At 39.6% G+C, this 16727-nt stretch overlaps 1 protein-coding gene across 6 annotated transcripts in view; it reads left to right on the top strand.

The window, feature by feature from the left end:
• The window catches only part of CALD1 (caldesmon 1), a 182810-nt gene that overhangs the window by 81333 nt on the left and 84750 nt on the right, over positions 1–16727 (top strand). For all 6 annotated transcript variants that reach the window (XM_057550103.1, XM_057550102.1, XM_057550106.1 and 3 more), the window contains one exon: positions 8934–9045. In XM_057550103.1, coding sequence (XP_057406086.1) covers positions 8975–9045 — 71 coding nt within the window. In that variant the 5' untranslated portion in view covers positions 8934–8974. The remainder of the gene's footprint in view (positions 1–8933; positions 9046–16727) is intronic.

The following is a 16727-nucleotide window of genomic DNA, read 5'->3' as shown; positions in this document are numbered from 1 at the left end:
CATTACTTTCCGTGGTAAAGTCATTTTGTATTAGGAGTTGGAAGGCTTCACAGGGGGGCTGTCCAATAGAGCTTTCTGTGATGACAAAAATGTTCTCTGCATGGTCTTACATGGAAGCCACTAGACACATGTGGCCACAGAGCACTTGCAATGGGGCTGGTGAAGCGGAGGCACTGAATTTCTAATTTAATTTTAATTAATTTAAATTTAAACTGCCTCATGTGACAACTGACAACCATATTGGGCAGCACAGCCTGAGAATCTCAAAAAATATCTTTTCACTACAGCCCTAAACAGATGGCTATTTCACCTCTACCTGACTATTTCCAGTAATAGGGGTTCACATTTTCTCAGCAGCCCTACCTATTGTCGAATAGTTCCATTGTGGTCAGGATCCCACCCTGATGTGACATCAGAATTAACCTCTGTTATCAGGCATGCATTTAGAAAGCACATTTATGCATTCTTTAAGCATAACTATGCATTTATTTTCTTACCTGGGTGTAAGAAATTTCTTACAGATTGGTGTAGAATTTCTGTCTGTGGTAGGATTCGCTCCCACGCCTTTTGATGCTTTTTCTCTTCCTTAGGAACCAAGAGAGCAGCAGTGACCACATGCCTTTTCTGATTTGATATGTTCTGTTCTGTGTCTTTCGGCCTAATTCTCCTGGAATTTGCCAAGGAAAAGAATTTCAAACTCTCGAAAAGGGTGCCAAAGGAATTGTGTTCCAAATTTTCACTACTCTTGCTCTTCTAAGAAAACTTTTCAGGTTGGCTTAGAGATTGGCCTAAATATCAGTCCTGGTTTTCCACTGATTGGTCATGGTTAAGGAACTGATACCAAAGTCCTATTTGTCTCAGTCTCCTTTCTTTAAATAGAGGTGAATCTACTTTTCTTACTTAGGAGGGTCAGTGATAGCCATGGGGTTTTGAACAACTTAAAGTGTTCCAAATGGGTGGTAACACTTGGAGATGACACATAAAATCCCTAAGTGCATGGTCTTCCCCAGTATGGAAACCAGTGTAGACAAACACCATTCCTTCACAAATCTAACATGCCCAGTACCTGCTCCTCCTAAGGTGGAAGAGAGGCCACAGAGACATTGACTTTTGTAACATTAAGTCTTTCCGTTCTCCTGTTTGGCAAATGGAGAAATACAAATAGAGAAAAAGTAATGATAAAAGACTGAGCAGGGGAGGAAAGAAAAAACAAGCCATAACCTGTTAACCTGCTCTTAGTAGGGCACTGAGCTCTAGATTCCAATGATGAGAGAAAAGAAACAGCTTGAGAAGGCAGAGCTCCTCAGGTTGATCCCATTCATTCTTATTTCTATGTTGCTGGTCTTGACACATGTGTCTCAGTGATTGCATTTTTTTTAAGTAGCACAGATTTTTGGAACAAAGTGGTGAAGGTTGAGCTAAAGTTAAGTCCAAATGGTACGTTAGAATCCATGTGTTTATTTGGTTTTTGATTCCCAAATGAACAGTTTAGCTGAGAAAAGAGCAAAGCAGGTTGATAAATTGATTTTTTTTGAAAAAGACAAAAGTTCATTTTCTATAGTCAGAAAGAAAACACTGCCAGATTTACTGCCACTACTGCAAATGTGGGTTTATATAATTTTTGAGATTCATATATAGTCTATTACCAAGGTCTTTAATTAACTTTGTAAACACTGATCAGTCAGTAAAGTACAGAGATGAATCAGCTTGAGTTACATTTTCCACTCTCAGAATGGTAAAATCGAGAATAAAAATCCAACGGTTCAAATCAGCTGCAATTCCTGAGAGTCTGCTATGTCCCAAGAGTGAAAAGATTTTTTAAAAGACTGTATCTATTCATGAGATACAGAATCTTAAGAATGAAAGCATGTGGAAAGTAAAATATAGGTAACATATTTAAGTAGTAGTTAGAACAACTAATAAGCAGTGGCAAGGCAGTAGATTATTAATTACCAAAATGAATGATGGATATTCAAGTAGTGAGATATCACTACCAAACTAGAGTCCTCAGGAAAGACATGAAGGCAGTGAAATCTGAGCCAGAAATGCACAACTGAGTAGAATATGGACGATGAAGAGGATAGGGGCTCTCACTTCAGATGGATGGAATGGTATGAATAAAGGAGCAGAGGTAGAAAATTATATGACACATTTGAGAGGTAATAAAATATTTTTATCTAGGGTGCCATGGGATGATCAGCTTGAAAGGAAGGTTAATGCTTTCTAAATCAGAAAATTTAGAAGAGAATGCACAGAGGTATCCAAACATTCAAATGTGGAAAGAAGGAAACATGTACATGCCATGTGTGATGCATCCATCTTTGCTGGATTGGAGAGCAGATACAGAACCGTAGTATTACATGGAGTAGGATGAAACCTTGGATGTTACCTGTCCAACCATTTCATTTTACAGAGAAGAAGGACTCAGAGAGGGTCATCCCATGTCTCCTAAGTCCGAGTCCAGGTCACTGTTTGTGGAGTGGGCAATTTAAGGATTGAGGTGAGGGAAGATAATTTGAAGAGCAGAGGTGGAGAATCTGCTGGCGTGTGTTATACCCAGAAATCACCCTGTACATACAGGATGAAGAGAGGCATCACTGAGTTGCAGTGATGGCCCAACTGAAGTTAACATAAACCTTTAGGATAGACAAAACATGATCCCTGACTTTCTCCCACAAAGCCTTGAATCTCAAGAACAAAAACCAGAAAGCAAATGATGGGTGTGATCCAAGGTCGAAGATGGCTATGATCAGCCTGGTAGAAGTTTCAAAGAGCAAGAAAGTCTGAAATAAAAGTTCCTGGAAGGCAGGAACCTTTTCAGTCTTCTTCACCATTATATCTCCATTGCCTAGAAGAGAACCTGGCACATAGTAAATGCTCAGTAAATGCTCATCGAAAATTGATGGTATAAATGTTTTTGTGGGGCTTCATGGAAGTAGTTGGTCCATGTAATTTTACAGTGGGTATACAATGATAACTAGTCAAACAGGGATCTAATAACAGTTATCAGTGTTGAAAGACTAGGGTTCCTTGCAATAACAGAGAAATTCTTATGCTGGAGATGAGGGCACAGTGGATAAGAGCAGGAAAGTATAAAATGAAGAAGCACTAAAATTTCAAAGAAAAGTATGCAGTGAAGCGGTCCAGATATGATCATCCTAGTTTAAGAATCTTACAAAGAAGTAACAATAAAATAACAGAAGTTTAATAAACATTTGCAAGGTTTAATTTAATTATCTCCCAGACATGATAATTCTCTGAACTAAACCAAATAGGTTTGAAATTGAAGAGGATTGAATAATTTTTTGTTTTTTTTTTTTTGTTTTTTTGAAGAATCATAGGTCTGAGGGCTTTTTTATATATATATAACTATATTTTTCTTCCCTCTCTTTGTTTGCCAAGTGCTATTTAAATTTATTTATTTATTTTTATTTATGGCTGTGCTGGGTCTTCGTTTCTGTGCGAGGGCTTTCTCTAGTTGCGGCGAGCGGGGGCCACTCTTCATCGCAGTGCGCGGGCCTCTCACTATCACAGCCTCTCTTGCTGCGGAGCACAGGCTCCAGACGCGCAGGCTCAGTAATTGTGGCTCACGGGCCCAGTTGCTCCGCGGCATGTGGGATCTTCCCAGACCAGGGCTCGAACCCCTGTCCCCTGCATTGGCAGGCAGATTCTCAACCACTGCGCCACCAGGGAAGCCCCCTGAATAATTTTTAAGATCACTTCTTACCTGAGTTTAAATGATCCAATGAATTAAGCTGGAGATCACTGACAGTAGTCTTAGAATTTCTCAGTAGGAGGTGGGGGAGGGAGGCACCCTTACCTACTTCCTGAAAGGGAAAACAATTCCTAGAGGGAAATAGTGGGTTAGTTCAAGAATATTATTGTGGTTAAGAGCACACACTTTGAAATTCTTTAAAATGGGGATTATAATAGCTACCTCACAGGTTTATTATGTAGATAAAATAAGAACACGTATTTTTAAATGGCCCAGCAGAGCTACCAAGCCACAAAATGACATGGAGGAAACGTAAATGCATATTGCTAAGTGAAAGAAACCAGTCTGAAAAGACTACATGCTCTATGATTCCAACTACACAACATTCTGGAAAAAGCAGAGCTATAGAAACAGTTTTAAAAAAGGCAATGGTTGCCAAGGGCTGGAGTGGGGGAGGGAGGGACGGATGCCTAGAAGGAGAACAGGGACTGTTTAGGGCAGTGAAACTATTCTGTCTGATACTGTAATGATGGATACCTGACATTTTGCATTTAGCAAAACCCATAGAATGTACAATACAAAGTGTGAAACTTAATGTGATCCATGGACTTCAATTAATAATAATGTATTGATATTGGTTCATTAATTGTAACAAATGTACCACTGCAAGATTTTAATAATAGGCTGTATTAGTTTGCCAGGGCTGCTGTAACAAAGTACCACAAACTGGGTGGCTTAGAACAGAAACTTATTATCTCACAGTTCCAGAGGCTAGAAATCAAAGTGTCAGCAGGGTCCCTCTGAAGACCCCAGGGAAGGGTCTGTTCAACAACTCTCCCCCAGCTTCTGGTAGCCTCAGGTGTTCCTGGCTCTCCATATTCTCATGGCATTCTCCCTGTGTTTCCACATTATCTTCCCTTTGTGTATATCTGTTTCTATGTCCAAATTTCCCCTTTTTATAAGGGCACCAGTCATACAGGATTAGGGCTATCCTAATAACCTCATCTTAACTTGACCACATTGCAAAGACCCTATTTCTAAATAAGGTAACATTCTGAGGTGCTGGGGGTTAGGACTTCAACATATCTTTTGGTGGGGAATACACAGTTCAATGCAAACACAGAAAAAACTGGGCGAGGGTAAAGGAGAGGGAATATATGGGTACTCTGTACTTTCTGTTCAATATTTCCTTGAACTTAAAACTAAGAAATAAACCCCATTAATTTTTTTTAAATGGTTTAAAAAAAATGCCTCAGCACATAGCACATATTCAGTTAATGTTGGTTACTTTTGGAAGTTGCATTAACTTATTCAGGGTCCCTGACAGAATAGATTTTATTCTTGATGCATTCCAAGACCAATATTGGCACTGCCCTGAAATCCCAAGGACTTTCTCCAACCCATTCACCATTCAGTTTATGATGATTTGAAGATAGCTAGAGCTTAGCTTTCTCTACAAATTTCTCCCCCCAATAACAGAGTACTGGCCTGCATGCCACCACTTCCTGCCTCGACTGTATTTACACCTGTGTGCATGTGCATGCCCACACATACATGCACATACACACATGCACACATATACACACAGACACACACCCACCCACACATGCACACCCAAATACACATCTAAGAGGGCTTCTTACCTGCCACCAACCCTGTCCCAAACAAAAGCAGAAACAGTAGGTCTCCTTATAAAGTTGTCACAGAAAATAACTCTAGTGAGGGCCACATGCTCATAAAGGAAAAAGAAAAAATCTTTGCGAATGTAAAACATAGTAATAGTTAGAATTCTTGATCGAAAGATGCACATCAGAAATTAAACTCAATTTTTTTTTAAGAATCCTAGATTGGATTTAATAAATAGACTTTAATTCCCAATAGAAGGAGGGAAATGGAGAAGGAAAAAAAAAAAAGTGTCAGAGAATGAGACAAATAAAAAGGGAAATAACAGAAGAAATATTGATAAGTATCTCCCCCTCCCCCCAAAAGAAGTTGAGCGGGAAAAGCAGCAAGAAGGATAGGGAAGGGAGGAAGCTTCAGGGTGTCCTGGCGTGGAGGTGAGACCCAGGAGGCCCACTCACAGCGCCATTCAGCTGGGCCACGGGCTTGGTGGTGTCATTACCCAAAGGAGGGGCAGCGTGTTAAGTGATTTGAAATCTCTAACATCGACATATTACTTAATTGCAGTAACATAGGTATGCCCTGTTTCAAGAAAATCTGGCATTTGAGAACCCATATTGAAAAGACAGGTATATCAGAAGGTAATTGTTCAACTGCCGTTGTAAAGCGCCTCTCTTCCTTTGACAAAAGGAGTCACATCAGGATTCTTTCAATAGCGTGACTACAATCACCCCAGCACAAACATTTAGATTTTCATACAACTTTTCAAGAACCCATCTGTCACATTCATTGATACATACATCCCTTTGCCTGCGTTTCTCTTTCAGGCTACTCTGCCCACTTGTGACACTCATGAGCTTTACTGTTTACAGAAGCTCTCTGCCTTGACATTTCATCACTTGGTTGATGGAGAGTTTGTTTCCTATCCAATGTTACTGGAAGGAATTCAGCATTGACTGGGGGTCGGGGAGGAAATGAGAGATTACTAGCTGAGGCCATGGAAGCTGCTGCTCCCAAAAGAGGGGGGAAAATCACTTACAATTCTCCCCAGACATGGCTCGCCTTACTTAGGAACAGTGCCAGGGAGGTGCAGAGAAGCTCTGTGATAGAAGGGTGTGAGGATTAAGGAAGACCTCTGCTCCATCCTAGTGTGAGACCAACAGAGAGCCATTTTCACAAGCACACACATCTTCCCACTCACAGACACAACACCCCCCCCCCCAACAGAGAGTCATCCCACACCACACGGCACACAGATGTGCTTTCTCTTCTCCCTCAGGTGCACCCACCACATGTCCACCAAGCAGAACCCAGAAAGGCATCGTCTGTGTAGATGCTTCATATAGCGCTCACTCCCTCTCTCTCCCTGTCAGTGCCTCACATACACACTCAGCAGCATTCCATGAGTAAATAACTGGTTAGGTAGAGTTTCTTTATGGTTGAGGAAAAAAACACCCGAGTAAGTAATAAAAGGTGAGGAGTAGGAGGAGGGAACGGGTAGGGGGAAAGAATTTGCGTGGGTAGAGAGCCAGTGAGGATGGCCGGCCAGAGTGGCCACACAATGTTACTCAGCTTCACTTCCCCTGAGTGCTCCAAGATGCTGCTGGGCTCTGCCAGCCGTGTGCATCTTCGGCCTGCTTGGGGATATTTGTTTCACTGCTCATTGGCACCTGCACCAGAGGTATAGGCTGAGAAACTCAGCTGCCACTGCTACCAAGCAGCCAGCATGACTCCTCGGCTTAATGAGGTTGGAGCGAGACCCAGAGGCTTAGAGGCTACTCTTCAGGCTACTTGGATAAATTAAGAAAAGTGAAATTGTTTGCTTATAGACAGACCTCTTTCTCCTATTTCTGTTTGCTGTTGCTATAGTTATTCCAGAAGTGATTTATATACAACAAAAGACTTTACTGAAGAAAGGAACGAGAAGCCTTTGCTCTCACTGCACCCAGCATTCAAGTCAGCGAGGTTTGGTCCCACTGCCCCCAGGGCTGTCCTCATGCACCCTGCACTGCGCCCAGAACAGGAACCCACCCCAGGAAGACAAACAGCCTCTCAGGAGACCCTCAAATCACTTTTTTTTTTTTTTCATTCTGATAGCTATGGAGAGATCAGACTGGAAAATAGAAAGAAATTTTTTCATGGTTGATGGAATAATTTTTAAAAAAGGAAAACTGATTCTTTCCTTCATAACTAACAAAGTACTTGGAAAGTACTCTTTCTAAGAGTAAGATAGAAAAACACTGTAAAATAAAAAAACCCCAAATAAACACCCAAATTTGAATTTGTAAAGGATTTATAAGCAGTATAAATAATACCCTAGGGAATAAGAAGTTGGGGGGGGGAACATTCAAACGTTGTATAATTCTGTTTTGGTTGGCTGAGATTTTATTTTTGTTTTTGTGGGGTTTTTAAGGGGAAAAATGCTTGAAAAATAAAAGAATCTGACAATTTAAGAAGGTTTCTTAACTAGGCTTCAGAGTCTTAAGTTTTGCTTTTCACTCCCTCACACAAAGATGCCATTAGGGGATGGCTTCAGGTTTTGCACGTCTCCCTATTTTCTTACGCAGGGCAAATGGCTCGTCTCATGTGCACAGAAAGGGCTGGAAAATATTTTTTGTGATCTGAGTGCAGCAGAGAGTCTAGGATTCCAGAGGAAGTGGAGGCCTCCCGCTCCACACAGGAAACAATCTTCAAGCAGGCCTTAAATGCCAGATTCCAGGCCGAGTTTAACTAACCACTGACAGCTCTGTAAACAAAGCAAGGACAAAAAGAGCCCGCTTCCCCTTTTCTGGTAGTCATTTTGGGTTTGGGGGCTGCAGGGGAATTCTGGAATACTTGACTCCATGGCACAGAAACGCAGGAAAAGCGGAATCCTCAGTTGAAGAGCTGGAAAGGGAAGATCTTTCTGGGATTAAAACTATCACGGAGGAGGTAGGAAAGGATAAAATGGTTGGGTTACAAAGAGCTGCTACTTTTGAGCTCTGAAAACAGTTTGATCATATGTAACTGCTTTTAAAAATGCTGCTGCATTATGTTTATTCGTGGTATTATTGCTGTGGTATTTATTATCATTCTGATATTAATATTCTTTTAGGATATGCAGATTATGCCTGGATACTTATATTATTTCTTTCTTTTACTTTTACTTTTCTCTTAGTTCTTACAAATTCCTTTTCTTGCCACTTTTCTTTTTTTTTCACTTTTTCTCCTTTCCTCTTTCTTTGTTCACTTTTTTATAACTTCTTTCTGTAGTTCAGCAGGTTACAAGGAACAAAACCATTCAGTAGCTCTCAAGTGATCCCAGCAATATTTCAAGTCTTCAAACCTCTCTGTCTCCCCCTTTTTTTTTTAAACTGTGATCCTGGAATTTTACTTATTTGTCGCTAATAGTTACATGAATGAGACTGAATTTAACACGTAAAGGACAAGGCTTGGCTTGGGAGGCAGAAATTGATTCCTGGCTACCTCACTCATCTTCTAAGGTGTTTTTCTTAAGAGTAAAGAAAAAGGGGATGAAAAAATGGTGAGGGGCTGAGGCGACTATGGGAAATAATCCTCCAACTCATCTATGATCTTGATTCTGCTTCTTCCCCTTTAGATCCAGACATTATCTGGTCTCGCTAAATCTGAACCCATACCATGGATGATTTTGAACGTCGCAGAGAACTTAGGAGGCAAAAGCGGGAAGAGATGCGTCTGGAAGCAGAAAGGTAAGGACCTGGGTTCAAAGGTATCTCTATTCTGTTATCCAAAATATTGGTTTCAGGCCTCAAAGATCATCAGCCTCAAGGGCCAAACGTATTGCACACTGAACTGTTTGCAAAAGCAGTTATAGAAAATGTTCCTAACTGTTAAGACTCTAAATTCTGCACAAACAAACATCAAGAAAAAGAGAGATTGGAGAAGAATCAAATAGTTGCACTGAATCATTGTCTTTCATATTAGAATTTTTAAATGACAAAAGCAATGTATGGATAAAAGTTTTAAAAGCACTTGCAATATTGAAATGACAGAAAAATGACAAATATTGGATGTTGAAACCATTCTGGAAATGGAAGTCTTCACTCTAAAAGAATAAAGGCAATAAGACCCAGATGGATCTTATGACAAATTTCTATTCTTGTTAGAAAAGCCGCCAAATCCAGTAACTCACATACTATGGGTTAATAGCCGGTAGAGTGTGGTGCTGTGGAGATGCTGAGTCTAGTTGGAAGCTGCTATACCGTGTGGGGCCTCTGCTGTGGTGGCTTACAAGGGCAGGTTGGGGAAATAAAGCAGTAACGTGTGGGGCAAGGGGTATAAATGCATATTTTAAAACTTTAGGCCTCAGAGCAAAAGACAGTGGCATTTAATGTGACTTAACTCAGATGTTCTTTTGAGAAAGCAGAGTAGGCATTCACAGGAAGAAAAATGTTAAACAATGATCTTAAAAGCAAATCAATTTTGCCTCAGTAATTCCAGTGCACAAGTGAAAAGATAGTAGTAAGATGACCCCTTAGTGATCCTGTAGCAGAAAACTAGAAACTTACACTTACAGCAAAAAAGTATTTTTTTTTAAATTTTTAAAAAAATTTATTTATTTTATTTATCTATTTTTGGCTGCGTTGGGTCTTCGTTGCTGCGCGTGGGCTTTCTCTAGTTGCGGCGAGCGGGGGCTACTCTTTGTTGCGGTGTGCGGGCTTCTCATTGCAGTGGCTTCTCTTGTTGCGGAGCACGGGCTCTAGGCGCGGGCTTCAGTAGTTGCGGCACACGGGCTCAGTCGTTGTGGCGCACGGGCTTAGCTGCTCCGTGGCATGTGGGATCTTCCCGGACGAGGGCTCGAAGCCGTATCCCCTGCACTGGCAGGCAGACTCTTAACCACTAAGCCACCAGGGAAGCCCAACAAAAAGTATTTGAAGCATAGGATCTACCTATTTGTATGGAGAATTCAAAAGAAGAAGGTAAAATTACTGCCTTTGATTAACTTGGTCAGAGTAGGCTGCTATATGGCACATGGTACCATGAACGGTACCTGGGCTCTGTAGGTTCAAATCCCAACTGTCACTTATGAGCTGTGTGGCCATGCACAAGTGACTTCTCACTACGCCACAGCTGCCTTATTTGTAAAATAGGCATAATATCTATGTAGCTTCTGTGGTTGTTGTGAAGATTATTGAACTACATAAATGGCCTAGCCTAGTACCTGACACATAAATGGTACGCTACTATTTTTTTTAACCATTATCATTAGCTAAACAAGTAAGAAACAACAGAGCAATATAGTCAGAACTAAAAATTAATACCAAGAAAAGAAAAGGCAGTTATCATCCTGTGATGAAACCAGTCAGGAAAAGCTCCCTGGAAGTGGAGGGCCATGGAGGGAGTAACAATGGTGATGACAAAGGGTAAAAGGGGAGCCATGTAGAGGAGGGAGTAACATCTGCAAAACTCAGAGGTGGAAATAAGAATCCCGGTGCAAGAAACTGTTAAGTGCTTAAGGAAGAATGAGTTGGACTCGTACATCTTGGGTGTTTCTGTTTCATATAAAAGGCGACAGACAGAGACTTAGTGGGGGACCTATGCGTACTGGGGAACGTTATCTACAGTGGGCTAGAGTGTGGGCGTACTGGAAGAGTTAGTATTGAACACACGGTGATGAGGACTGAATCAGGGCAGCAAATATGGAAATGAAGATCAAATATGAGCGTCTTTAGAGGGAGAATTAGCAAATCTTTCAGGAGATGGAGAAACTCAGACTCTCCCACAGAATGTAAGTCTGAGGAGCTGGAAAGGGAAACCGTGAAGTATTCCATTCTTGGGTGGGCATGGGGAGAGTGTTCAATTTCAGGTAGAAACCACATCCAATTGGAGATTTCCTCCAGGCATTGGGAGATAGAAATTGTCAATCTTTGTTCAAAAGGGGAGAAAAATTATTATTAGAGAAGTCAGTTTGGGCACACTCAGTGTGGCAGTGGTAGCACAAAAGCAGAAAATGGATGGTAGTGATAGTGACATGAAAGCAAGTGGAGAGAGAGAGAGTGAGAGGTCATAAAGACATAATGGAAACTGTCAAAGGAGACAAAAACTCAGGGAGTGGGGAGAACCTGGGAGAGTATGGGGCACCCATTGCTGAGCGTACATTGTAGCCTTGTAGGTGGTGTCCAGGCCCACTGGAGCATACCTCTTATCCTTTCCAATGATGTGTTATGTGACCTCAGTTTCTCCTGAAAGTCTATAAAATACTGTTCCCAACAAATGTTTATTCAGCATCAGCGCTGTGCTAGGAACAGTGACAAAAAATGGGGAAATATAAATCGACATAGTTTCTGTCTTTATGTCCCTCATGGTGTGCTAGAAAACCAAAGTATAGCAGGATCAGAGAACAGACCAGGCCAGAGTGTAGGGGCAGGCCTAACAGAATTGGGGCTTGGGGGACTCAGGAATAGGGACAGGAAATTGGGCATCAGGCTAGATCAGTATCTTCAGCTTCTTTGTTTGCTATGTGAATTGGGAAACAGGGACTCAACCTGAGAGGAATAATAGAACTAACTTACTGTGGTTATACCCATACTGTAATTACAGGGAATAAACTAGGTTCTTTTAGAACCAGGATTTTGCCTAAGAATATTCCACACATCTACATGGTTCATTCCTTCCAGTCTTTTGTTTTGTGTGGAAGGATATGTCTCTCTTTAAAGTCAATCTTAAAAAAAAATGTACCCAGTGAAGCTTAGTTAGGTACCCTTAATAACCTAAAATAAATTCACACAAATTTATAATACACTTGTTTAACTTACATTTCTGTCTGTATTAATTCTTTGGGGATATTGTATTTCATTCGATTCCTTTTCTTTCTTTTCTTTTTTTTTAAGAGAAATACTTAAGTACTTCCTTATATTTTGTACTAAGTTTACCTTTTCATGTTTCAAGATGAACACTTTAGTTCTGTTATTCTGGAATTTGTTAAGCAAGTCCATGTTCACCCTTTAGGATTTTGTAAAATCTGATCATTTATGGGAATAGTGAAGGTCAGGCTTTATGGTCCAGCCAACTTTGTTGGGAAATTTCAGGGTGTGTACAGGAAGCAGATATCCAGAACTGGAAATTAAGCATCTAAAATCGTGGCTTTGATCTGAAGATAAAGGGCATATAAGACCCTGGGCAAGTCCCTCTTCCTTTAGCTTTAGAACTTGGCTTCTTCATCTGTGACAGGAGTGGGGGATTGGTGATAATTTTTATTTTCCTTTTGCTTTTAGTATTGTCTGATTTTTTATAATGATCATGTATTACTTTATTTAAAAACAAATAAAACAATAAGGCAGATTTCCATTTTGAAAAATGAGATTCTATGGCTTTATGCATAATACCTGGGGCGAAAACGGACTCTCCTTTGGATTTATGCAACTAAAAGAAAAAACTCAGCCTTGATCTGGAGTGGCCCCAAAGCTCAGAGCTGCAGGCTCATTCATTCAGTCACTCATTCAACAAAATTTTATTGGGCTTCTACTCTGCTTCAAACTTTATTTTGGGGCACCAAGGACAGAGAAGCAGAATGACAGAATTGGGAAAAGTGTGCTTAATGCTTTTCAACCTGTATAAAAGCAACTACACTGTATCAAGCAACTACACTTTTACATCCTTAAATGTAGTATGTACTCTGATGTTCACTGATAATTTTTAAAGATGGCTTATGCCCTTTGTATGTTGTACCCCTGCAGAGGGCATGGGGGAAATGGTAACACAGAGAAGAGGCTGTTGACTTGTCCACTTCTTACCCACAAAGCCTTTCCAAATAAAAATACCCTGTTATTTTAATTAGCTGTTATTGAGTTTGACGAGCAGGTGCTGTTCTACTTTGCAATGATAAATAATTTAAAACCTGTACTCTCACCAGATGTTATGACCACAAATTAAAGTAAACCAGATTCTTACGCATTTTATTCCTCAGAAATAGAGCTTTTAAAAAGATTATTGAAAAAGCTAACTGTACATTTTGGGCCATGCTGGCTTTCCTGGGTTTGGGACTGGCAATCATTCACTGCATCACAGCTGCCTTGAGACTCTTGTGCACACACCTCATTCTAAGGGTTTGCAGTCCAGTCCATTTCAAATCATCTAGCCTGCCGTAACCTAGACTGGGAACCTAGTTAAATCAAAAATATACTTCCCTTCTTTGTCCTGCTCCTTATCCTATGCATCTTTTATTCTGTCATCCAAAAAATGTATTGAATAGGTACAAGATAGTAAACTGAACCATAGGGATGAGTTCTCACCAGTCTAGGCAGTGTCCCAATAGTCACAAAGCTTGTATCATAGATGAATTAGTAACTTTAGAGCCAACTTGACAAAAAGGGGAAGAAAAAAATTTCAGCAGGCAGAATGGATGGAGCAGGTAATCAGTGAAAATCCTAAATGCTTTGTTTCTAGGCAAAAGATACTATTTGTACACATCTCAAATTAAACCGTATTTCTGAATCAATTACTTATTTGAACAAACAAATAATTTGTTTTGCTGTCTATTATTCTTCACCTATCTCATGGGAATACAAAATGAATGGGTATATTCAGCTTCCCTTTCTGTTTCTTTTATTTCAGTCCCTTTCTACCTTTGTCTCTGTATTTCTTAGTGCATCTTAATGTGTTTTCCCCTGGTCCATGTGCATCTTCATCAACACTTGATCCACTTGTTTCCATTCCAATCTCCTCCTAATCATCTACCCTGGATTATGCATGCATGTCCTTTTATATCATCGGGGAATACAGCATTTTCAAAGGGGAAAATGTAGTGGAAAGGGATGCATTTTCAAAGAGGTCAAATTCAGCTCTCTTCCTTTTCAACAAGTACCCCAAAAATGCTTTCTTTCTACACTTCTCAGAGGATACAGGAACCTTAGGAAGGTGACCTTAGGAAGGTGAGAAGCAGGAATTTGCTGTTGAGTGAAGAGTTTTGAGGACGTGATTGGTAACAAGGTCTGAGGGAGGATCACACTGTCTCAGCAAGAAGAATTCACACCAATTCAAATTGAGCTCTTCTATTATATTTGGCCCAAAGGATTTTGAGCTTTGGTGTATCTGCTGAGAAACCTGCAGTGATGGTTTATCCATGAAGAGATCTTCAGTGAGACGTACTTTTCCCCACGTTGGGCTTGTTTTCACGAGCAGCTCTCTCACTTTTCAAGATGTGAACTCATTGCATTCCCAGCTCCTGCTTTCCACACCCAAATGTAAGTTCCTCTTTCTGATCAGAAGAAAGGACCCTATTGTACAGCTGTTATCAGATTCGGAGGCTCATAGACATAAATAAAGGGAATGAAAGCACTCTTGCTGTTGTCATCATTCATACATTTTTATGGGCCTCTGAAATATACTGATGATTAGACATTTGAAAGTAAATATTTTTACTTCACTAAAAAAGCAAACAATTTTTTAAAGTCCTCTGAGTCTAAGTAGTTGCCTCCCAGGAGTCTATCACTGAAACTTTTTACAGCATGGCCAATCAACGATTACACAAAAACACTTTTGTTTAAAATGCTTAGCATTGTGACCTTGAAATTTCAAATCAAAATCTTTTCAAATGCAGTTTTTTGTTACTCTGTAATCAGAAAATTATTTTCCATTTGGAAGTTAAATAAAATATTCCTTGGAAACAGTCTAAATTATTAGAGGAGCTAAATTTGCTCAAAACTTCCCTTTAGGTCTCTCAGAAAATTCATCACTCCAGGGGGCAAAAAAAAATGTTAGGATTTGTATCTACATTTCTACTTTTAAGTTAAAAGGTTTTTTTCAAGTAATTCATTTGAAAGAGACTTAAAAATATTGCTGTAAGGGTTTTATGTTTATTTGATATTGTTTAGGGTCAGCCTAACTTGAACGGAGGGGCACTGAGAAAATGAGTTAGATAATTTCCACCTAAGGGACTTTTAATTATTTATTTGTGTCCAGCCACATGAAGAATCAATATATGTATACATACTCATATGCTCCCTCTCTTGTTCTCTCTCTCACTCATTCTAAATAGACATTATTTATTACCTCTGTCAATTTATAAACGGTCAAATTATAAACAGTGAAAATGGCATATTTGGACCAATTTCCACTTACCTAACAATTCCTCTGGTCCTAAAAGTATCCCACTTTATGATGATCAGTAGAACATCAAGAGTCCAGGATCTACCCAATGTGACACTTGTTCAATAAAAATTAAAAATCTAGATTCTTAAGGACCTCACATGCTGACCCATAACTTCATTCTTAGCTGGAAAAAATGTGGCATATATATGAGTCAATACACTTATAGTTTAAAATAGTGCTGAAATTTTTTTTACAGTCTGTATATGTGACTCATAATTTACCAGTCTTTGCTCACCTGGGGAGAGGTAGGACAATGTTGTAGTTAAGTATGTGGGTGATGAAGCGTGACAGACCTGAGTTCGAATCCTGACTTTGACAACTACCAGTTGGGTAACCTCATTACAAATTACTTAAACATCTTGTGCTTCAATTTCTTTATGTATAAAAATGGGGATAATTATTCTACCTCACAGAATCATTGTAAAAATTAAGCTAACTAACTGATGTAGGGAAATTAACACAACTACAGGCACACAGTATATACTCAGTAAATGTTAGATGTTATTATTAAAATCATATTAATGTTTCGGCAGGCCTTTGGTACCAAATAATATTTTACTGAATTTGAATTTTCATTCATCTGTCAGCTCAGTCATTACGATTTGTTGCATCCTTTCTGCAAAGCTTCTTTCCTATACTGATCTGAATATTTGCTAAGATGTTTCTATTAAAGTTGGGAAAGAAATAAAACTTGTAGTCACAAATAAGTCTACCACACAAATATAATTGCTATATGAGGATTTTAAAATCACATATTGTAGCTATGAAGTTAATTTTCTAATTCATTAATTATATGTCTTTATTTTAAATATAACATATAAAACATAGCTTAGAATTTTACCTGAAAAGTTCAATTCAGCAAAAATAGTTCTCAAGTAGAAAAAAGTTTCAGCCAAATTTTTCATCCAGTGTTAGACAGGAAAAAGAACCATCATTTGTTTAGCATCAGCCAAGTGCCAGGCTAGGTGATGCATTTTATATACCTTATGTCATTTAATTATCAGAACAACCCTATGACCTTATCTTAGTCTGTTCATGCTGTTATAACAGAATACCATAGATTGGGTGGCTTATAAACAATAGAAATTTATTCCTCACAGTTCTGGAGGCTGAAAAGTCCAAGATCAAGGCACCAGCAGATTCAGTATCTGGTGAGGGTCCAATTCCTGGTTCATAGACAGCTGTCTTCTTGCAGTGTCCTCATATGGCGGAAACGGTGAGGGAGCTCTCTGGATCTGTTTTAAAAAGGGCACTTATCCCATTCATGAGGGTTCCACCTTCA

The sequence above is a fragment of the Balaenoptera acutorostrata genome, chromosome 7 (assembly GCF_949987535.1).
Source record: "Balaenoptera acutorostrata chromosome 7, mBalAcu1.1, whole genome shotgun sequence".
Taxonomy (NCBI): Eukaryota; Metazoa; Chordata; class Mammalia; order Artiodactyla; family Balaenopteridae; genus Balaenoptera; species Balaenoptera acutorostrata.
The sequence above is the reverse complement of the archived record's forward strand: the minus strand, read 5'-3'. Positions and strand labels throughout refer to the sequence as shown.